This window comes from Aquarana catesbeiana, linkage group LG11 (genome assembly GCF_042186555.1).
Source record: "Aquarana catesbeiana isolate 2022-GZ linkage group LG11, ASM4218655v1, whole genome shotgun sequence".
Classification (NCBI taxonomy): Eukaryota; Metazoa; Chordata; class Amphibia; order Anura; family Ranidae; genus Aquarana; species Aquarana catesbeiana.
This window is the reverse complement of record NC_133334.1, coordinates 44,075,309-44,098,574: the sequence shown is the minus strand read 5'-3', so window position 1 is coordinate 44,098,574 and position 23,266 is coordinate 44,075,309. Positions and strand designations below refer to the sequence as shown.

At 41.7% G+C, this 23,266-nt stretch overlaps 1 protein-coding gene and 1 long non-coding RNA gene across 9 annotated transcripts in view; one reads left to right on the top strand and one right to left on the bottom strand.

Moving 5' to 3' along the window:
- The window catches only part of ANO1 (anoctamin 1), a 292,511-nt gene that overhangs the window by 246,570 nt on the left and 22,675 nt on the right, over window positions 1-23,266 (top strand). For 5 of the 6 annotated variants that reach the window (XM_073604245.1, XM_073604241.1, XM_073604246.1 and 2 more), the window contains 8 exons: window positions 719-801; window positions 6,353-6,424; window positions 11,886-11,963; window positions 16,570-16,644; window positions 17,858-18,059; window positions 18,253-18,364; window positions 22,284-22,341; window positions 22,560-22,660. In XM_073604245.1, the coding sequence (XP_073460346.1) occupies window positions 719-801; window positions 6,353-6,424; window positions 11,886-11,963; window positions 16,570-16,644; window positions 17,858-18,059; window positions 18,253-18,364; window positions 22,284-22,341; window positions 22,560-22,660 (781 nt within the window). The remainder of the gene's footprint in view (window positions 1-718; window positions 802-6,352; window positions 6,425-11,885; window positions 11,964-16,569; window positions 16,645-17,857; window positions 18,060-18,252; window positions 18,365-22,283; window positions 22,342-22,559; window positions 22,661-23,266) is intronic. The other variant, XM_073604242.1, reaches the window with a different exon arrangement.
- The window catches only part of LOC141111979 (uncharacterized), a 178,975-nt gene continuing 165,025 nt past the window's right edge, over window positions 9,317-23,266 (bottom strand). For 2 of the 3 annotated variants that reach the window (XR_012236490.1, XR_012236488.1), the window contains 2 exons: window positions 21,539-21,653; window positions 17,857-18,556 (listed from right to left, as the gene is read on the bottom strand). This is a non-coding gene — a long non-coding RNA (uncharacterized lncRNA). Of the gene's footprint in view, window positions 11,902-17,856; window positions 18,557-21,538; window positions 21,654-23,266 lie in introns of those variants that run through there. The other variant, XR_012236489.1, reaches the window with a different exon arrangement.

The following is a 23,266-nucleotide window of genomic DNA, read 5'->3' as shown; positions in this document are numbered from 1 at the left end:
GCCTCAAGCTAAACAGACTTTGGAATACAGGCACACTGTGTGTCTGCGCAGTATCCCACTATCAGAAAGAAGAGATGCATAGTCACATGACAGAACTTTTTACCTAGTAAAAAAGGTAAGCAAGATCATTTCTGAAATTAAGCAAAAGTAGTTATGGTGTCTGCATAGATATAACTATATTAGAAAGTGTCTATAACATTGTATGTACTATAAGTACCTGGACTATCTCAAAACCTTCTCAACGTATTCAACATTTAAAACAATGTCTTTGCCTTTAGACATTTTCTAGGCGTAAGGATGAAGAGAAACAGTTTTGCTCTCACAAGGATGTATGGAAAAATTAGATATTTATTTAAACTGTTAGATTCCTGGTGAGAGTAGATCTCATGTGGGATGACAGTTTGATTACATAGCTATGAGAAAACTGTGAACGAATACTCCCCATAATCTATATGTCAATGAATGGCTTGATGCTGAAACCACATGGCTTACCTAATATGGCGAAGGGCAGTAAACTGTAACTGATATCAAAATTCGTTCATTCATCTTCGGTAAGCAGAAATCTGAGTGTTTGCCGTGTGTTTCTACGCTTTGTAAAAAGTGATCACTGAACAAGACTGGAAATGTCCATCTACACTGCGATCAAGCTTGCCTTAGATTTTAGTTGTTCATATATTCATATACGTGATTAACATGGCGGCTGTTTGTCTGGTTTCAGCTGCAACGTTCATGGAGCACTGGAAGAGAAGACAAATGCGACTGAACTATCGATGGGATCTCACAAGTTTTGAAGAAGAACAAGTAAGTGGGAGGGAAAGAAACCCGCTGTGTTCACAGGGTGTGAGCAGTTGGCTGTCTTCAGTGCATTTCAAGCATCTATCAGTAGTTCTAAATGACTTTTTATTTGGTGCAGCCAGGGGCGTCACTAGGATTTTGAAAAACCTGGGTTACCCTCGACCACCTAGAGAAGAGGGAGCAGGCGGTGAACTATGCACACCATGCTGAGCTGAGGGTGTGTCCTAATTGCACAAATTTATAGGAGGGGCTTAAAGGATCATGGTTAAAAAAAAAAACTGAGACCGCTTTAACCGCTTCCCGACCGCCTCACGCAGATATACTGCGGCAGAAGGGCACGTACAGGCAGGGAGCTCCGTGACCGTGGGTCCCGCGGACTCGACGTCCGCGGGGATAGATGCCCGCGATCGTCTCACTGTGAGGAAGAACCGAGAGATGCTAATGTAAACTAGCATCTCCCCGTTCTACCTAATGACACTGTCACTGATCACAGCTCCCTGTGATCGGGAGCAGTGATCAGTGTAGTGTCACACATATAGCCCCTCCCCCCCCCCACAGTTAGAATCACTCCCTAGGACACACTTAACCCCTACAGAGCCACCTAGTGGTTAACCCCTTCACTGCCAGTCACATTTACACAGTAATTAATGCATTTTTAATCGCACTGATTGCTGTATAAATGTGAATGGTCCCAAAATAGCGCCAAGTGTCCGATGTGTCCGCCATAATGTCACAGTCACGATTAAAAATCGCTGATCGCCGCCATTACTAGTAAAAAAAAAAAAAATTGTCAATAAAAATGCCATAAAACTATCCCCTATTTTGTAGACGCTATAACTTTTGCGCAAACCAATCCATAAACACTTATTGCAATTTTTTTTTTTTTACCAAAAATATGTAGAAGAATACATATCGGCCTAAACTGAGGAAAAAAAAAGGTTTTTTTTTTATATATTTTTGGGGGATATTTATTATAGCAAAAAAGTAATGCGTTTTTTTCAAAATTGTCGCTATTTTTTTGTTTATAGCGCAAAAAATAAAAACCGCAGAGGTGATCAAATACCACCAAAAAAAGCTCTATTTGTGAGAAAAAAAGGACGTCAACTTTGGGAGCCACATCGCACGACTGCGCAATTGTCAGTTAAAGCGACGCAGTGCCAAATCGCAAAGTGCTCTGGTCTTTGGCCAGCCAAATAGTCCCGGGGCTTAAGTGGTTAAAGGTTAACTCCATCTTTCTTTCCATGGTACACCCATATTTGCGGTGACAATGCTTTTGCAGGTTCCTATGCAAAAAAAAAAAAAATACCATAAATGCACATTTGTTGCCCTGCAAATGTGTGCATATATTACTTTTTGGTGCCAAGGGTGGACTTAGCCTTTAATTATGGTGCCACAAGCAAGAGTTTCACAGACCTGTATAAACCTCAGCACAAGCTATTAAAAAAAATCTTCCATTACATACTTACATATGCTTATCTGCTTAAAGAAAATAGAGAGCAAAACCCTTTGTCTGAGCCTTGCACAGCCAGCAGCTATTGAGACCATAAATAACTTGCTCAAGAGTATAAAATGTACAACATTGTGTATATAGTACAGAGACTGCTGGGCTTAGGTATAAGTAACACACAGAGCAGAGGGATCAGGAGTGCATAACGTGCATGGTTTAGGAGCATGGGACAAGAGTCCAGGGATCTGGAGGATGTAATGCCAGAGTCACTGCTTCATATGCCAAACACACATACACCTATTTGGTGTGCTGTGCAAAAATTGACTTCTCCAAATGCAGCAAAACTGAATGCTAACTATAATAGGGTTGCAGCGATACCAGATTTTTATCAGCAAGTACAAGTACCCAAAGATTCGGTGAAGTACTCACCAATACCATTTTGGTGCAATTTGAGCCCATACAAAATGAATGGGCTCAAAACGCACTGCAAAGAATCACATGTGTGGTGAACAGGAATGTAGTGCAATTCCTGTCCGAATCGCATGTGATTTCCCCCACCACTCCTGTGTGAACCCAGGCTTAAAATCACTATGACTAGCCTGGGTTCACACAGGAGCGGTGCAGCAAACTGCATGCGATTCAGACAGGAATTGCACTGCATTCCTACTAAATTTGCATGCTATTCTTTACTGTGCGATTTTGAGCCCATTCATTTTGTGTGGGCTCAAATTGCACTGCAAAGGTATTGGTTTCAGGCATCGGAGCATTTTCACAAGTACAAGTTCTCATGAATATACTCAGTATCAGCACAACCCTAAACCCTAAGTCCCATGGGTTGGACTTGATGGACGTGTGTCTTTTTCAACCTCGCCTACTATGTAACTATGTAAATAAACTACACCATACAATGTTCACCCATCAACTACTATAACGCTACACCTTTCAATTAAAAAGGTAAAGTAGCAGAACCATAATACTACAAGTAAAACCTTGAGTAAGGTCTGTATAGTAATTTCTTCTTCTCTGTCTGTCCAGCAGGACTTCTTGCTGTTAGTCAGGTTATCCTAACACTAAATGATGTGTGAATAAGAATTCATACTTTTATTGCTCAAGCAAGTCCATTGAGAAGGCACCCAAGCATCAGCGTAATCTATGGGGAATGATCACAATTGGCCTGGAAAATCCAGCACAACTGAGGTTTTGTCCTCTTCCTCCAAGTCCAATTTGCTTGGACTTGGAGGATGTCTTATCACATCTGAATTTGCCCATAGGAATTGCAGTTATCAGTCATCTGATGGCTATGGGTCCGCCTTAAGTTACATTTTTTTTGTAACTTGTATTAAAAACAATTTTACAGGTCTTTTGTGCCTCTAGAGTTCCCTTCACCAGATGGACAATGTACCTTGGTGCAAACGCTTACATAAGTACTTTTGTGTCTTAATATTTAATATCTCCTTTACATTACCAGCTTCTTGTTATCTGGGTTAAGGTGGTGGTGTCATTTTTTTTTTTAAATGTTCTGCGTGAGACTGATGGTGTACATCAAAGTGTTTGTGTGACAACAGTGCCCTGGTGGATGTCAATTATGTTTCATTGTGGTGTTTTATAACATGCTGTGTCTTAATCCTGTCCCAGTTCTTCTCAACTAAACATGTATGGAGCTCCTTTAAACAAAATCACAGGTAGTGACACAACCAGACATGAAACAGGTTTTTCTGTTTTGGGTGTAGTTGGGCAGGGTTCCTGTGCCAGATTTCTGCTGCTGTCCAGGCCCTTGGTGGAATGTGGTATTCTATGATTGCTGAGCAAGATGAACGTGGCATTTTAGCCAAGTTACCCTTGTCAACTGAGTTTTACATGCTGTTTTATGGAAATGCCACCAAAGACCCAGATGGTGTACCCTCTGAACTTACCTGGGCTCCTCTGAGAATATCCACAATGCTTATATTGCAGTCTGGTGTGAAAACTGCTGTGATAATGTTTAGTAAATAGGTATTCTATAAAATTGAAGGTTTTGCCCATTTTTTTTCTGCTAGAAGCTAAATAGTGTTATCCTATGTATCCATGCACACTACTTCAGGCTAGTAGTATTTTTTGAGATTCAGCATCTAGGAGAAGAAAAATAATTGTTTTTGTAGAATTTCTTGGAGCATTTTTTCCAGCAGAAACGCTCCTTAACGCTACGAATAGCGTTTTTGTAGCTTTCTTTTCCCTTTTACTGCAAAAAATGCTACTAAAACGCTAATTCTTCTAAAAAATGCTACTACACAAAGCTATTACCAGCACTTTTTATTCAGCATTTTTTTTAGCTTAAAAAAAAAAAGCTAGTGTGCATGGAGCCTTAGGCCCCTTTCACACTGGGGCGGTGGGGGCGTCGGCGGTACAACAGCGCTATTTTTAGCGCTGCTGTACCGTCGTTCTTGCAGCTGTATTCGCCCGCTAGCGGTGCGGTTTTAACCCCCGCTGGCGGCCGAAAAAGGGTTAAAACCACTCGTACAGCGCGGCTATAGCCGCGGTATTGCCACGGTATAGCCACGCTGTCCCATTGATTTCAATGGGCAGGAGCGGTGAATACACCGCTCCTTCACCGCTCCAAAGAAGCGGTTTGCAGGACTTTTTTCACCATCCTGCCAGCGCACCAACAAACAGCAGAGGCTGTTTAGGGGCGGTTTGCAGGCGGTATTTTTAGTGCAATACCGTCTGCAAACCGCCCCAGTGTGAAAGGGGTCTTAGAGTTTGTACATATTTATACACTGGGAGCAATAGTAGGTGGTTTCCTTCCTTTTTTTTTTTTTTTTTTTTTTTTTTTTTTTTTTTTTGGAGCCTGTGAATATTAAACTTTGAGAGAACACCATAGTGGTCCACAAAGTGAGGTTTAATTGGTCTGGCTTGGTCCTCCATTGTCACCATCAGTAAACTGTTCCAGAGCAAGGGTATACAGATGATGCTGGAGTGAATGTATATGTGGAGGAAGTGACTGAAAGAAGCTCTAGAAGACTGGCAATGCCAAGATGTTACAATGGTGATTAAATTTGAAAACAAATTGGCAATTGTCTGATACACAGTGCTTTACAGTGTGAACTGAGGCTCATACACACCATAGTACATAGATAGTGTGTCCATGGCATGAACACACATGTGCTTTTACGTTGTAATGCGCTGCCATGTGTGGTTTGCATATTTTTTTACTTTTTTTTTTTTCTATTTGGAGTTCTACGTATTATAAAACATAATAAAAGTTTACTATGCACTGCAGCACATTACGACATGCAAAAATGCGACCTGTCCTATATACACCAATACAGCTCATTGGTGTGAACTTACCCTATAGAAAATAAGGCTATTTGCCATGTTTTTGCATTCAAACTGAATTGGGTAATGCTGCCCAATGCTGCTAGTTTGAATGAGCCCTAAATATCATCCAATTCAGCTCTAGATGGCCTTCTTTTCAAAAGCGGGTGTAAAATGAAATCCAAAATATTATGGGCATCACCTTCAATTTTATAGAGCACCTCTAAAAAATGTATTTTATTCCCTGAATCAAATCACTGTCCTCATTTGTGTTAGCATGAATACCCAAGACACTAATCCTAACATTACCTGGGACCCGAAATAATAATTATGTCTTTTTTTTTTTCCTTTTGTGTGTGTGTGTGTGTGCTGTTTTGTTTCCTGAAGGGCATGGTCAAGGTTTGAAAACTTATTAATATTATTTTTCTATCTTCCTCTTTTAGCAAGTTTTACTTTGCACCCTTCTTTGAATCACACAAATCTCTTTGTCCAGCAAAGGACTAATGTCTATGTTGACTACTGCACCCTTTCTGTTTCTCCAGCGCACCAAGCCAATGACTATGTCGCACGTTGTTTTGTTTCTGGAAATGTTCTCTATTTTGTGTCTGATATTCCATGTTGCATTGTGGCTGTACCCATCACAAATCATTGTGTATGTTTCACAGCGTTGTATGTCAGCAAGTGCTAATTGCGCTGTGTCACTTTTTGTGATGATCTGCTGCCTGCGCCGACTGAGCCTTGAGATCTCTGCTGCTTATCCGACTTGTCAGGCTGCGTGTCTTGTCTGTTCATGTCTTCATCCATCTTTCTCTTCCACAGGACCATCCCAGGGCAGAGTATGAGGCTAAAGTCCTTCAGAAGTCCCTCAAAAAGGAGTACAGACGCAAAGAGGTAATAATAACTAGTTATGTTTTAAAAAAAAAAAAAAAAAAAGTCAACGGCCCCAGTTATAACATAACTTCACTTCATGCAAGTGCTCTCCCCATTATGTGACCCAGTTACTTCTTCACTAAGGACAATTTTTGTTGCCAGAACTATTGCTAATGTATGAAAAAAAAAAAAAAAAAATTTAAGAGACTAATGCTGAAAGCTAGGATATGCTTGCATCAGGGCTCTCCAAACTTTTTAAACAAAGGGCCAAGTTTACTGTCCCTCAGATTTTTGGGGACTAGAGTGTGGCCAGCGGAAGTAGAAAATGCCCTGGCATCAGTGATTTAAACAATGCCCCATCTTTGGCGTCAGTGGGAGGAATCGTATACAACTACTGGTGTCAGTGGGAGGAATCGTATACAACTATTGGTGTCAGTGGGAGGAATCGTATACAACTACTGGTGTCAGTGGCAGGAATAGTGCCCCATTGTTATCAGTGGGAATATCGATGCCTGATTGCTTGTGTCCGTGGAAGAAATAGTGCCACATTCTTGCTGACAGTGGGAGGAAAAGTGCCCCAATGTCCAGATAAAGGCAAGCAAAGGGCTGCTTGTGGCCCCTCGGGCCACCGTTTGGAGACCACTGGCTTATATAAAACAAAATACTTTGTGCTATCAGTCAGCATTTTTTTTTTGTCTATTAAGGGTCATCACATTTTATTACCATGGTTATCCACTGCATAGGTGTTTGACCAGCACAGTATGGAGAAATAATATGGCCAAGAGCTTGTGGACACCTGATCATCACACCTGTATGAACTTGATGGGCATCCTATTGTAAATCTATGGGCAAAAATATGCAGGTGGCTCTTACTGTAACTACAGCAGCCTCTACACATCTGGGAAGACTTTTTTTAATATTTCCGTAAAGTTTTGGAGCGTGTCTGTGGGAAATTGTACCCATTTAGCCAAAAGAGGATTTGTCAGGTACTAATGTTGGATGAGAAACAGTTGCAGCTGGTGCTCGATATTTGGGGGGGGCTTCAGACCCCCCCCCCCTCCGGGCCGGTCAGGCAGGAAGTTGGCGATCCCTACCCCGATCTGGATCTCGGGTAGGACTCCTTGAAGCGGCTGTTGCTGCCCCTCTGCCCATTGCTCCTCATCCTGCTTGCCGAGGGAAGACCCGGGGCTATTGCTTCTCCTCCCGGCCGAACAGGAAGTGGGTCTTGAGACCCGATTGGCTGGGAGTCCTAAGACTCCCTGGCCAATCGGATCTCAGGACCCGCTTTCTGATTGGCCTTGAGGAGAAGCGGGAAGATATTAGCGAATATTCGCTAATGTGTCACAACTGGGTGGGCTCAGGGTGAAGTGCTATGCTCCCCGAGCCCACCCTTTTTTGAAACCTCAGGCTCTAATCATGTGCTTCTAAAAAAATAAATAAATAAAAAAAAATTAAAAAAAAAACAAAAAAAATAACATTGAAATCTGTGAGTTTGGCTCCCTACATGGAGATTAGAGGTTGGGCGCATGGATTGGGGGGCGCACCCCTAATGAAGAAGCTGCCACTGATGAGAAGCATTCCAGTTTATGTCACAGTATTCAGTAGGTTTGAGGTCAGGGCTCTGTGCAGATCTCTCAAGTTTCTTCACGCCAAACTACTCAAATGCGTTTATGGAGCTGGCTTTGTGCGTAAAGGCAGTCATGCTGGAACAGAAAATGGCCTTCCCCAAACTTTTGCGACAAGGTTGGAAGCAAACCATTATCTACAATGTCTTTGTATGCTGGCGCATTGACAGATACAGTGCCTTGAAAAAGTATTCATACCCCTTGACGTTTTCTACATTTTGCCATGTTACAACCAAAAATTTTATTTTATTGGGATTTTATGTGATAGACCAACACAAAGTGGCACATATTTGTGAAGTGGAAGGAAAATGATTAATGGTTTTCAAAATTTTTTTACAACTAAATATCTAAAAAGTGCGGTATGCATTTGTATTCGGCCCCCCTGAGTCAATACTTTGTAGAATCACCTTTTTGGGGATGTCTCTACCAGCTTTGTACATCTAGAGAGTGACATTTTTGCCCATTCTTTGCAACATAGTCCAAGCTCTGTCAGATTGGATGGAGAGCGTCTGTGAACAGCAATTTTCAAGTCTTGCTGAAGATTCTCAATTGGATTTAGGTCTGGACTTTGACTGGGCCATTCTAACACATATATATGCTTTCATCTAAACCATTCCATTATAGCTCTGGCTGTATGTTTAGGGTTGCTGTCCTGCTGGAAGGTGGTCATATTGCATAGGTTCTGGATATCCATCTGGATGTTCTTACTGCCTTCGCTGCTCCTTACATGAGTGGTATATCAAAAAGACGATAACAATCATTCTCAAGAAAGGGTCTCATTGTTACAGGCGACAGTTTTTTTTTATAATGAGGTCCGTGACACCTTACCCCTTATTCCACCAATAATTGCAAAATTGCCTATTGTATGATGTTGTAGTAGGTGATGATTACTGCTATGACCAAGTGCTTTTACCTGTGTCCAGTGTTGATATAACCAAATCCTGAGCTGTGGTTACAAAGAGAACAAATATGTACTTTCTACAGTTCATTAAGTGAACTTCTATTCATTGTTATGTGCACAGATGTGTCTCTGGCCTATTCAGCTTATTTCCCTGTGTAAATTAGAAGCATGTTACTAACATTCACTTAAATGCAGGAGATCTACAATGCAAACTGAAAATACATCAGATTTAAATGTGAATGTAATGTAAAGATTTTCAATGGTTGTAGTGCTTGGTATACAAATAACAAAAAGGTCTTCTTTATACCTATCAGCAGCTGCTTTTACTGCCTATTGTACGACAGACATTGAATGAGTATGTGTCACTGCCCCTTCCACAGTCACTGGTATACCTGTGTGCAATACTGAACCTGCCTCAGTGTCTCTGATGGAGAAAGCCCATTATAACCTGGATGTGTACTGGAGGCATGGGTCATTGAGCACCAATATCACACAAAACTGCCCAATGAACACTAGAGGGACTTGCATACCTCCCAACTGTCCCTGATTTCGAGGGACTGTCCCTGATTTGGAGATATGTCCCTCATTCTTCCTCATTTGTCCCTCATTTTGGTCTGATCTATATAGATGTATATAAAATGCACTTTTTATCTATCAAAAAGTGTTTTCCAGCACTAAACCTTTGATCTGATTTATAAATTGCTGCATTTGTAAATTTCAAAAGCCAATATAACAGAATAGTAATGGTAAAAAAGCACTTGTTGGTTTAACCAATCTTGTTTTTTTTTTTTTTTTTTTTTTTTTTGTACAATTTTCCTTTAAGGGGGCGTGGCAGGGGATGTGTCCTATACCTGCATCCTTTTGCTGATAGGTGTCCCTCATTCCCATCTCAAAAAGTTGGGAGGTATGGACTTGGCCCACCAGTACCTTACATATACATAGTTATTAAGGTTGAAAAAAGACACCAGTCCATCTAGTTCAAGCTGTGTGGGTGTTCGTCTCTATGTGAACAACACAGTGGGCTGACAGGACAAGTCAAAGGGATTAGTGAGAAGTTTATACTTTATTCTACATTTAAAAGAGGATTTATAATCTTTTAAAAGTATATTAGTCTGATCACATTCACAAACATGAACTTCAATGTGTGCGAATGATTAATAGAAAAGTCTACAACTTAGCTTGTACATGTTATATAGATTTGTCACCTTTCTCTAGTTAGAAGAACGTTGTGGTCCACCTATCGCCCTGCTCAGCCTATCCTTCACTTCTCAGTCACTCTTGAGACAATGAACAGTCATATGCTTGTTTTTGTATTTTTTTTTTTTTTGAGGGATTTGAATTTGGATAGGGATGGGAATTTATGGGATGTCCAGTACAGTTTTAGAACCGTCAATTTGGGACAGAACTATGTACACTCCTTGTACATAACACTTCTTCAAACTCCTCCTGCACAACACTTGACTCCAGGCTCAGCTAGCACATGGTTAGGCTCAACACTCACACAGTCAGGCCCTAGCGACGGACATGTACAGGAAGGGACCATGGGTCCCTTTGATGTAGCAGCAAAATAGGAAAAGAGTCTTTAGTGCTAGCTGACCTATAGTGGACTACAGCCCGACTCCACTGCCCATGACATCACAGTCTCTCCCACTGGCTCTACATCAATCTCAGACTGCACACTCCCAGTCCGCTTCGGCATGCCTTCCCAGCTTTCCCAACTGTAGCTGCCACTCACCGACACCTGGTGGATCCCTCCTGGAGACTTTGCCTGGCAGTATTTTCCACTGTCCTCTCCTGCTCATGGTCAGAATGCCCCTGTGGTTTGTACGAGGGTCCCTTCCACTCCCGAGCTCCAGGCCCCAAGGTCACCCCCCCAGACTGGGGAGCTCCTTCAAGACCCCGACAGCTAGTACTCCATCTCCCAGTTCTTCCACCTGACAACTCCTCCCCAGCAGGGCTGACTCTAGGTATTTAAGGAGGCCTGCGCCCTGCCAATCAAGTTGGGGATTGCTCAGGGCTCCTTAGAACATCCCAGGCAGCTCCACCTCTCTTCCCCTCCTATATTCTAGAATCCTCTAGAAGCCAGAGGGAGGTAACTGAGAAGTGACGCTGCATGTGAGTCACCTGCTGCTACTCTAGCCCACTCCCAGCCCACACAAATCAAAACAGCTAGGCTAGGCCTAATTAAATTTACCTGCACTCACAACAATCCTACTTCTAGCACCTACCTAAAGTAGAGGGGCAAACTGCTTGTATATATGAAATTTGGCCTACTTTAAAATGTACCTAAAAGCAAAACTTTTTTCGTTTTGGATATATTGAGAGAGGGTTTTTTTTTTTTTTTTTTTTAATATATATTTTGGATATATTAAAGGATTATCTCTGTCCGATGTGGGATATTTCCTTTCACTTCCTGTCCCATAGCCAAAACAGGAAGTGAGAAGAAATCCCTCCAAAGTGAGGGAATCCTTGGTTATCATCGGGGTCAGCAAAACTAGTGTCCCCATTGGAAGATTTCCCCTCAATTCTTATTCTGATGTCTACCCACAATTTGGGATTTTCTTTTACTTTCGCTTTCAATGATAATGATAAACAGGACAAATAGAGAAGGTGAAGATCCTGAACGGGGGCACAGACCACAATAAAAACTGACTGGTGTCCTAATCCCTCTCCGCTCTATCCCAAAACTAAAAAGAAAAATGTTGCCTTTAATTACACTTTGTTTGTCTGTCTTGAGTCTCACTCGAAGGAAAGATATTGTAGATTTACTTAATAACATTGTATTCCTAATCTAGTTATATAAAAGATCCATTACCTGTATCTGATTTCACTGGGCCCTACCCAGCCTGGACGTGAAGGGGCAGTGCACACATGCAACGTTTTTCATTCATTGCCACTGATTGATGCTTTATAACACTATTGCATGGTCCTTTTTGTTTCCTCCAAATGCAATCAGAAGCATCAGCCTGTTCCTGAGGACAACACAAACAAATGGAGGCAGAGAGTTAAGACTGCCATGGCTGGGGTGAAATTGGTACCTTTTTTTTTTTTTTTTTTTTTACCCAATCTCCAGAAATGGTTTATCGGAAGTGAAATCTCCGTCACGTTGTGGTTTATTTTGTTCAGCAAACTGAGGGGATTATGATGAGTGTGCTACTTAAAGGGTGAAGCTTGACATTACCAGGCTGGAAACGATCAGTATTAAGCCACCAGCCTGTCTTCTAATAATAATATTTGAAATGATCCCCTCGGGCTGCTATGTATGTTAACACCACTTTAGTTGTCTTTCTGGTGTCACCACACTCCAATCTCTGCATGGCACGTGATCACTGTGAATGGCTGGGTTATGCTGCACCTGAGCCTTATTTATGCATGTTGCACCTTGTGTTAGAGGATTGCTTTTACTGTTTTTTAGTTTTTTTTTTTTTTTTTTTTTTTTTTTTTTTTTTTTAAATATATTTGTATAAAATGAAATATCCATTGTTAAATGCTATTTAACGGCTCAGTCCATTCACAGCTGGCATTTCAGTTTTCACCGATCTGGAAACTCACTTCATCTTATCCTTTCTTAAATTGTGTGTCTGAGATAAAAAAAAAAAAATAATAATAATAAAATCAGTGCATCTCTGCAATACATGCACAATTTCCCATATGTTGTTTATTGTTTATTTTTTATTTTTTAACTATTAATCCAGAAATCTAGTAAGCTCCTAACTTCCTGTTGGAGCTGACAACACATTGGGGGTTATTTGCTAAAGGAAAATCCACTTTGCACTGCAAGTGCACATGGAAGTGAAGTCGCTGTAGATCCGAGGGGGACATGCAAGGAAAATAAAAAAAAAACAGCATTTTAGCTTGCACATGATTGGATGATAAAATCAGCAGAGCTTCCACTCATTTCAGATCTACCCCTTAGATTTAGAGCGACTGCACTTCCAAGTGAACTTGCAGTGCAAAGTGGATTTGCCTTTCGTAAATAACCCCCATTGCCTTGCACTTCTTTCCAAGCACTATTGTCAGCCCTGCACTGCACTCTTTAAGGGCTCTTTTACATTCATGGCTGGGACATGGTAAAACCCCGTTGCTGAGCTATTTTTTTTTTTTACTGCCCCTCAACTGCTCCCCCTTTACCTGGAAAGGCAGCAAGCTGGGGGTGTTTTACTATGCACCCTATTGTGTTCGGTGGGCACTACTGCCTGCCGAACGGGACCTATTCAAGTGAATGGGGACACGCTGCAACTGCCCTGCAACCATATGTAGTGCACACGGATGAGGAATGGTAGTCCGACATTTAGGGGGTTAAAGCAGAGTGCACAGGGAGTTGAGAACTTGCTGGATTTTTTGGCCAAGGTCAACTGGTATCTTTGCAGGAAAGTATAAAACATTGACAAATGTAGATGTATTGCAGAGATGTGCTGAACATGTCTGTTTTTGCACAAACATATTAAGTTGCTCAGGGAGTTACTGGTGAGAACACTATGCCCGGTGTTGCAAAATGCAATAAGAGCAGTTTGATTGGCCTTGTAGCTTGAGAAATGGATGGGAATAGAGCCAAGATTTAGAGTGGAAACTCTCACCATTGCAGATGTCAGGAGATTACTGCAAAAACAGGAGCCGCATCTCTTCAAACTACATAGAACTGAAATGTCACTTTTTATGTGGACTGGTCCTTTAAAAAAATGCATTTTGTCAAGATATCAAGAACCTGAGCTTGTAGAGGTCTCTAGTCAAATGGGTATAGCTAAAATGCATGACCATAGTGGTTATTTATTGTGAATTAACTTTTATTACGATTGAATTTACCTGTTTTTTGTCAGTAGACTATTTTAAATTCTAAATTTAATTGAGGAGAGTACAATTTGTCTGTACAGTTTACATTACAGGAAGGATGCCAGAAATAATAAATGCAAATGTATGCTCTTAAATCTTCATATTTAGTCTAAATGATAAAAGGCATCTGTAGACAGGGCAAAATTGTTGCAGCAATTTAAAATATTTTAGCACTGTTGACATAAGGCTTAGGAAGCCAAAAACGACTGAATAATTGACATAATAAACCAGGTGCAAACTCATTTTGTAGTTGCGCTATTTCAACCATAACCACACACTAGGTAGCAAAAGATGTATTTGGTAGGCCCCCAAAACCAGTGGCGGCCCGTCCGTTATGGGCGCCCCCCCCCCCCCCCCCCATCCATGCATCGGGCCCCCTGATCTACATACAGGGCACCGGACTATGGATTCCAATGGCGGGGGTGGGTTTTTTTTTTTAAAGCACGTGATTAGAGCCAGAGGCTCTAATAGGCTTCAAAAAAGGGTGGGCTCGGGGTGCAGAGCCCGATCCCACCCACCCAATTTAATATTTGCTATTTTCACATCAAATCTCCTCCTGGCCAATCGGGAAGCGGGTTGTGAGAACCGTTTCCCGATTGGCCAAAACGTCAGGCGATCCTATTGGACGCCTAGCGCCTATAAAGAGGCGAGAGTAAATGCACGGTATGCTGGAGGAGAGGACACCGAGGCCACAGCCTGCTGCCCACCAACCACCACCTAGATGGGGTCCGCCGTGCTGAATGGAGGACACTGAAGCAGCTGCCAGCAGCCCGCCACTGGACCGACCGGTAGACGTACAAAACCTACATCTACTGCATTGTCATCCACCTAATGTGTTATTAGAAACCATATTATGTGTATAATAAAATATACACAGTGCTGAAATAATTATGACTTTTAACCTGTAAATCCATCAAAAGTCAGTTTGGTCCATAAATCCAATTCCCTAAGGGCACTAAACTAAAGTGTTTTCTTACAAAAATCCTTATAGACATGTTACAAAAGTGATGTGTAATTAAAAATGGTAAATTATCTAATCCACTGCAACAGTATATACTGATGCATCAGATCCACATACCCATGGCCCCTTTTTTAAAGGATGCCATGAATAATTCTAGCACATACAAGAGTGACATACACATGTATAGACCTTAGGAGGCCAATATATTGCAGGAAAACTTGTATGGTGGAACATTTCTGACTATTAGCTAGACATCTTTATGGATGGGTGAAAACCCCTGTAATTCAATGTTTTGCTGTCTTTGTCCTATTGGGCCAGTTTCCAATACAACAGAGGAAATCTCTACAAATGACGCAAGTTCCCCACTTAGGGCTGGTTCACACTGATGCGATGTCCGAGATCGGATGTGATTCGCACCGCACTGGAGTGCAAATCACATGCAATCCCTGTGATGCGATTTCAGCCATGCAGGTAGTATGGCTGAATTTGCATTGCATTTGGACCAAACGCACACAGGACCCTTTTTTGGTCCGCAGCAGAATCTTATCGCATGGGTGTTCACACCCATATGATTCGATTCCGGTCCGAATTTGCAGATCGCACTGCGATATGCAAACTGATTTGCGGGTGTCATTAACTTTTAACTGACACTCCCAGCAGTTCGCATAGGGCAGTGTGAACTGCCGCCAGGAGACATGTGATGCGGAAACCCGCAGTGGATTCGCAGGGTTCCCGCATTGTAGCAGTGTGAACCGGCCCTTAAGCAATTGTCAATGGAATAGATGACAATGAGGTTTAGAGATTTCATTTAATTTTAAAAGATAAGCATAGGGAAAGCTTTTTTGGCCATACTTTTCTTGAGGGTCACAGGAGTGCACTTACTTTTTGTTCGCCTGTGACCCAGAGTCAGCTAATAGCGGGCTTAAAGCCTGCTGTCGGCTGACATCACAGTGTTGCTCCAGACTTTGGAAGAATTCAGACAATGTCGGAATCCACCCAGATGCCTGATCAGCAATTGGCTTAGCCTCTCAGTGCACTGCTGAGAGCCTGAGCCAGCCACTGCTGCCCGGCGAGTTCCGGTAAGGCCGAGCAGAGGCTGACAGTCACCGCTCTCTGCTCAGAATGGATCGAGAACTGAGCGATCAGCGGTATGTAATCACTCAGTTCTCAGGCTTAGAACTGGTGAGGGACAGCTGCAGCATCTGACTGGAGGAGAATGTATGTGTTTTTTTTCTTTTTCCATTGACCACAATTCTCCTTTAGCGGCAGCATGTCTTGGTGGTGGTCTGTACAGATAGAGAAAATAAATCTGCAATAAAACATGACAGGTTTTAACCCTTCCCCACTCTAGGAAAAAAACAAACCGTTTTGACCATACATTAAACCTACCTTAGTGCCCAATGCACAGTGGGCACCAGCCATAAATCTAATGTAAGTAGTAGTGTTCAGGTCTAGGTTGTTTGTGACTCTATACTCGAAGCTTTAGCTACTTAGCTGGCACAAAATAAAAGGCTGAGGGAACATTTATGATCTCCTCTATATTCCAATTTACAGAGTTATTGTGTAGGGGGAAAAAATGTATAATAATTTCCCACCACAGTGTAGACATTGATTCTTCTGCAGCAAAGCTGAATGAACGCACGTAGGGATTTTCTTTTTGTCAAGCAATGCCTCCTTTCTTGTACATGTATAAACAGTTCTATGAATTCCAGACACTGACGTCTGTTTGGCTGTGGTTTCAGTGTAGCTCCATCGGTTTTGTGTGTGTTTTCACGCTGTGATGTCATCCACCGCTATCACTTTATCTGCCATGAATCTATTATGACTCTGTTCCCCTTCTGGATTTTAGACCGAAAAGGAGAAGCTGACATGGAGGGACAGAACTCCGGCCTATTTTACAAACTTTGTTGGCATCATTTTTATGGTGAGTGTGTAGCACAACATTATTGCTTGTTCTAAATACAAATCTAACTGTGAAACTCTTTAAGGAGTCCATGTCAGGTCTGAGAACAAACCAAAGCTCCAGGTCCCCGCAACAGGAGAGTTAAAGTGATTTTAAATCCTTTGTTTTTTGGTTTTTTTTTCTCTTAATAAAATAACAAACATGTTATGCTTACCTGCTCTGTGCAGTGGTTTTGCACAGAGCAGGCCGGATCCTTCTCTTCTGAGGTCCTACCCCGGTGCTCCTGGCTCCTCCCTCCTGCCAGGTGCAACTTGCACTGGGGGTACCCAAGCAAGTGTGCTCCCGGCCCACGGCCCAGTGTGGCCATTGACACACATAGCCATGGCACTGCCCCGTCCCCTCCATCTCCTGGTTGCCTCACTGGCTGTGATTAATAGCAGCTGGAGCCAATCAGGAGTGCGAGTGAGGAGAGGCAGGGTTCTCGTGGACATCACTGGATCGAGAGAGGGCTCAGGTAAGCATGAGGGGTGGGGGGAGGCTGCTGCGCACTTTAAGCTGGGGATATACCGTTAGTTTATTTATGATCAGCCAAAGGGCTGAAGAAAAAACAAGTTGACATTCCTCCATCCAGACAAGCGAGGAGGATAGAGGAATCTCCCCATCAGGACAGTGTATGCTGACAGTGGCTCCTTTTTTTCCCCATTTTGAGTAATCTGATATAACCCGTAAAATAACAGTTTGATTCAGAATTCTTGAGTCTAATTATTTGTGGAAAAATAATGCTATTGCCACAAATGAAACAAACAAGCCTCAACTGACCTTCTCCTACTGTAGAACCTCCAGAGGCAATTTACAGCACACGCCAATTTTGGCAGCATAGGTATTAATGTGGAATGTATGTTCCTTGCTAAAGAACATTATTTTTGATCAAGTTGTTATGGGTAAAGTTTCACTTCAAGTATTATAGATGCACGTTTTCAGGATTCCTTAGAATCCTTAAAAGCTTGCATCTTTAATCACTTACGTTGGTCAATAAGAGGTATCGTATAAGCTCTAAACTTAGTGCCAAAGTATGCAAGAACAATTACCCCAAGACCCAAAAATAGTTGATATCAATGGAATATTGGGCTCAATAAACAGATGTGTGTACAGAAATTCTTTAGTTATTTATTTATTTTTGTTAAGGGAAGTTTATTTCATGTGTGTAATATTATTTATTTATTTTTCTCATTAGATCGGTTTAACCTTCGCTATTGTGTTTGGTGTCATTGTATATCGGGTCTCTACTGCCGCAGCATTAGCAATGAGCTCCAACCCTTCCGCACGTTCTAACGTCCGGGTAACGGTTACAGCGACAGCGGTTATCATTAATCTGGTGGTGATTCTGATCCTTGATGAAGTGTATGGTTGTATAGCACGGTGGCTCACCCAGATTGGTACGTCATGTGCTTTAGACATTTTTTTTTTTTTTTTTTTTTTTAAATAATTTATGGATTCCCATGAAACTGCCTGAATGGGTTATTCCAATTGCAATTTTTAGTGTAAATGGTTGCTGAAGATTGGACGAGTGTTCTAAGATAATATCAATGATAACTGTCGGTTGTTGGCTTTTATATCTACTTTGTACAGAGGTCCCGAAAACTGACAAGACTTTTGAAGAACGGCTGATATTCAAGGCTTTCCTGCTGAAGTTTGTCAATGCTTACACACCAATCTTTTATGTTGCCTTCTTCAAGGGTCGGTAAGCAAATCTCTATGAAATGGATTTTCTACTATGTAATATCAATCCTGTTATGTCCCACATACTGTATATCCAGCTATCATCCTTTGACTTTTGTTCCCCTTGTTCTGTTGTACACTTGCCAGGATCCATTTGAATATTCTTCTTTGACTGTAATGTACATATACAAGGAAAGATGGATCTGTTCTTTCTCTGTAGAGAAAAGGTGCAGTGATCAGCAAAAACTTTCCAATGTGTCTGCAAATCTGATTTTTAAAAATGTTTCCAGGACACAGTTGCGCACATAATATAACTCTTCCAGTTACTGCAAGAAATGCTCAAAACGGTTGCAAATATCAGCCTGTGTATGGGCACATGAATGTTCTGAGTTAAACCAGCCCTTTTCAACCAGGGTGCCTTCAGTCAGGTGTCTTCAGGGATGCCTTGGAAAAATACTTAGAACTTGCCCAAGAACTGTATACAAGCCAGTGGGTGGATCAAGCCTGCCTATTAGTTACACAAAGCCACAGGTTTTCATTGTGCACCATTACAACCTCCTAGCCACCAGTGTCCTAACAACCAATGATGTCTTTGGTTGGTAAGGAGGACGTCGGCCACTTGCCCCTCCCCTTCAGCACCAGGGTCACATTAGCTGAGTAAGGGAGAGGAACCAAGGGAGAAGAAAAAACATTGGAATACTAATCAGTACCAGTGTGCGAAGGTGGATTTGCTTTGAAAGAATAAATCACCTCTAGTGTTGGGTGTCCTTAGTATGTGGATGTTGCTATGTTATACAAAACTATTCGTTTTAGATATTTTACATTTTAGAATGGGTTGCCTTGAGATTGTGTGGAAGTTTAAGGGGTGCCTTGATTGAAAAAAGTTTGAAAAATACTGAGTTGCACAACTGACTGCTACAGATAACCTTAGGACACCAGTTGGTAGGGTCCCAGTTGAATGAGTTGGAAAGTATTGGCTCATAATCTGCTGGGACCTATTGTGTATGTAAGGAGCATACTGAAAATCCCGAATCAACTACCAAGTTTCCCAAGCTTTAATAGTAATTCACCTATATCTTTACTATAAAGACATTAACCACTTCAGCACCAGAAAGTTGTACCCCCTTCATGACCAGGCCGTTTTTTTGCTATTTAGTACTGCGCTACTTTACCTGGTAAATGCACAGTCATGCAACGCTGTACCCAAACTAAATTTATATAGTTTGTTTCACACAATTAGATCTTTCTTTTGGTGGCTTTTGATCACCACTGTGTTTTTTTTTTTTTATTATATAAACAAAAAAGTCAGAAGATTTTGAAGATTTTTTTTTCTGCTTTAAAACATATCCAATAAAAAAGTTTTTAAAAAATCTAATTTCTTCATAAATTTTGGCCAAAATGTATTCTGCTACAGGTCTTTGGTAAAAAAAAATTCCAATAAGTGTGTATGGATTAGTCTGCGTACAAGTTATAGCATCTACAAACTGGTATATATACTGGAAAAAATGTGTTTTTTCCTAATACTAATGGCGGTGATCAGCGACTTATAGTGGGACTGTGAGAGTGCGGCTGACAATCTGACATTAACTGACTAACTGCCACTGGCATCACCTGTGACACTAATACAGTGATCCATGATAATGCTATACACTGTCACTGTACTAATGACACTAGCTAGAAAGGGGTTTACATCAGGGACAATCAAAGGTGTTAAATGTGTGCCTAACAAGTTTTTGTGTAATGTGTGGTGCTTTGCAGGGAGAAGAAATAGAGATCATTCCCTCTGTACAGAGCCCTGTGTTGATTGTCAACACAGGGGCTCTGGGCTGTGATTGGACACAGCCGATCAGCAGGTTATGGCCAAGAACAATTGGCCGGGATCTGCTGGCAAACTCCCGCTGTGTACATTCACGACGTACCGGAACGGACCGCCTGTCCACAGTACATTGTGTGTGGGCAGTCTGGAGGTGGTTAAATGGGTTGTACACCTCAGAGTCACTTCTGACAAGTTTGCCTGACACCAAGAGAAAAAAGGTGACCGTGGAGGGATCTCCAGCACACAGCCTGTGATTGACGGCCTCAGCTCTGTTCCCATGTGCTGTGTAAAGGGGGGTGTATCCCTTCCCTCCAATCAGCTCTCAGTGCTCTCCTCACTGAGCTCTGTAATGTGTAATTTCAACTCTCCATCCCCTATCTGACAGCAAAGACAAGCTTTTAATGTTCTCGACTTTGAATTGATGTAGAGAAGACTGCAGGAAAACAGGTAGAACTTATGTAGGAGGATTAGTTTCATCTCTGTGTATCACCTGAGGCCAGTCACTTTACTGGGCATATGTGAGAGTTTACAACAACTTTGAGATAAATATTGTTTTCTTTTTCTAAATTGCATTAGTTTTTCAAATTCCTTTTTTAATACTAGCAAATATATATATATATATATATATATATATATATATATATATATATATATATATATATATATATATATATATATATATATACACACACACACACACACACACACACACACACACACACACACACACACACACACACACACACACACACACACACACATTATAAATACCTTTTTTTTTTCCTCTAAGAACTGATTACATGACCTCTCATCTTCATAAGGGTCTTAGAGCGGTGAGGGTGGAGACTGCAAGCGGGCATGTTAGCAGGAGACAAAGAAGCAGCAGTACACTGATCTTTCCAGTGAAGAGCTGTGCAGGAGGGTGTGTTAGCACAGTCTTGGTCATTGGAGGACACGCAGGCTGTGCTCCCAGCACAACCAGAAAACTGACCACACTGGGATGAAAGTGCCTGCCATGGTCAATTTGAAATAGGAAAGCAGAGGGACTCGCAGGAACACAGGGGATTTCACACAAAGGAAGCAATACAAAGAGAATATGATATTGTCTAACACAAGTATATGGTATAACCGACCCCCTATCAGGAATATCCACAACTAAAAAAGGGGTATAGGGGAAAGCCCCTTACTAAATCATATAGGACTTTTTAAGATGTGAAGTTGTCAGTGAAGTAACACAATTTAGTCTATTCATTAGTGGCGGCTGGTGTTTATTTTTGGGGGGGCAGCAAACAACCTCCCCCCGGTTGCCCAGTGGCACCCCCCTGCTTGGTGACTGCGAGACCCCCCCGGGGGTCTCGCAGTCGCCCATCCAGCACTTACCCCATCTAGGTTCTGGGTGGGCATCGCTGTGACGGGTGGGCATCTGCTCCTCCTCTGCATCACGACGGCTTCCGTGCTTAACCCCTCCCCCATTGGAATCCATGGTCCGGCATCCCTGTATGTAGATAAGACACCCAATGGATGGATCACCACTGTTTATAACAAATGGAAAACACAGCAGTCGGGTCACAATGACTGCATAGATCGTAAAAGCATTACAAGTAGTCATAAGACACAAATCTTATTGAGCAGTTTGACATAAGTTGATATTCAAAATTCCAGATATTATTATGTTCCAACGCGTTTCACAGAATAGATATGCTTCCTTAGGGAACTTCTGTGTATATCTAGAAAGTCATCATTTCAATAGTGTATTTATTAGTATTTAACAGTTTAAACAATACATTCTTACTATATCATAAAACCAAACCAAGATGCTCACCAACTGTATGAGTAGATTAGAAATGTTCATTCACTGCAACTCAGAGAAAGGTAAGCTGCATATGAAGGCCACCTCACCCCGGCCAAAATACAGAGGGAAAAAAAGGGGCGGCCCCAAGCAAGCCCACCACAACCGCTGAAACAATAACCAAAGTATGCGAAGCATAATAATAATATAATAATAGTTAATAATAATATAATTAGGTTAAGAGTTTATATCCCTTTATTGGCCAACTTCTGTCTATCTAGAAGATGTGTTTTATAAATGAGCAAGCAAGTACAGTTCTTATTTTTTGTTTTTTAGGTTTATTGGACGACCAGGGGATTATGTGTACATTTTTGGCTCATTCAGAATGGAAGAGGTATGTATATCGTTGGGGGGTTAGAAAAAACAAAGGGGAAAATGGCCTCAGCTGTGCAGTTTATTGAACAAGGTATGCTGGTAGCTGGAGTGGAATAGGTTTAGGAGGGGAGCGCAGCTGTTTTGATAAAGAAGTGCCAGCTGAATACTGCTCTGATGACAGCAGAAGATGCTTAGTGTTGTGAAAGTCAGTGAATTTTTATTCTATGTTCTCCACAGTGTGCGCCCGGTGGTTGTTTAATGGAACTGTGCATCCAGCTTAGTATCATCATGCTTGGGAAACAGTTGATTCAGAACAATCTCTTTGAGATAGGAATCCCGTAAGTGTCTCTTTTCAAATTTAATCCACTATTCCTGTTAGCGCGCACACTATCCTATCTATCCTATCTATCCTATCTATCCTATCTATCCTATCTATCCTATCTATCCTATCTATCCTATCTATCCTATCTATCCTATCTATCCTATCTATCCTATCTATCCTATCTATCTATCGTCAAAAGTATTGTGACGCTTGCCTTTACTTGCACATGAACTATAATGGCATCCCAGTCTTAGTCTGTAGGGTTCAATATTGATTTGGCCCACCCTTTGCAGCTATAACAGCTTCAACTCTTCTGGGAAGGCTGTCCACAAGGTTTAGGAGTGTGTCTATGGGAATGTTTGACCATTCTTCCAGAAGTTCATTTTGTGAGGTCAGGCACTGATGTTGGACGAGAAGGCATGTCTCGCAGTCTCCCCAAACTGTTCCCACAAAGATGGGAGCATGAAATTGTCTAACATGTCTTGGTCTGCTGATGCCTTAAGAGTTCCCTTCACTGGAACTAAGGGGCCAAGCCCAACCCCTGAAAAACAACCCCACACCATAATCCCCCCTCCGCCAAATGATTTGGACCAGTGCACAAAGCAAGGTCCATAAAGACATT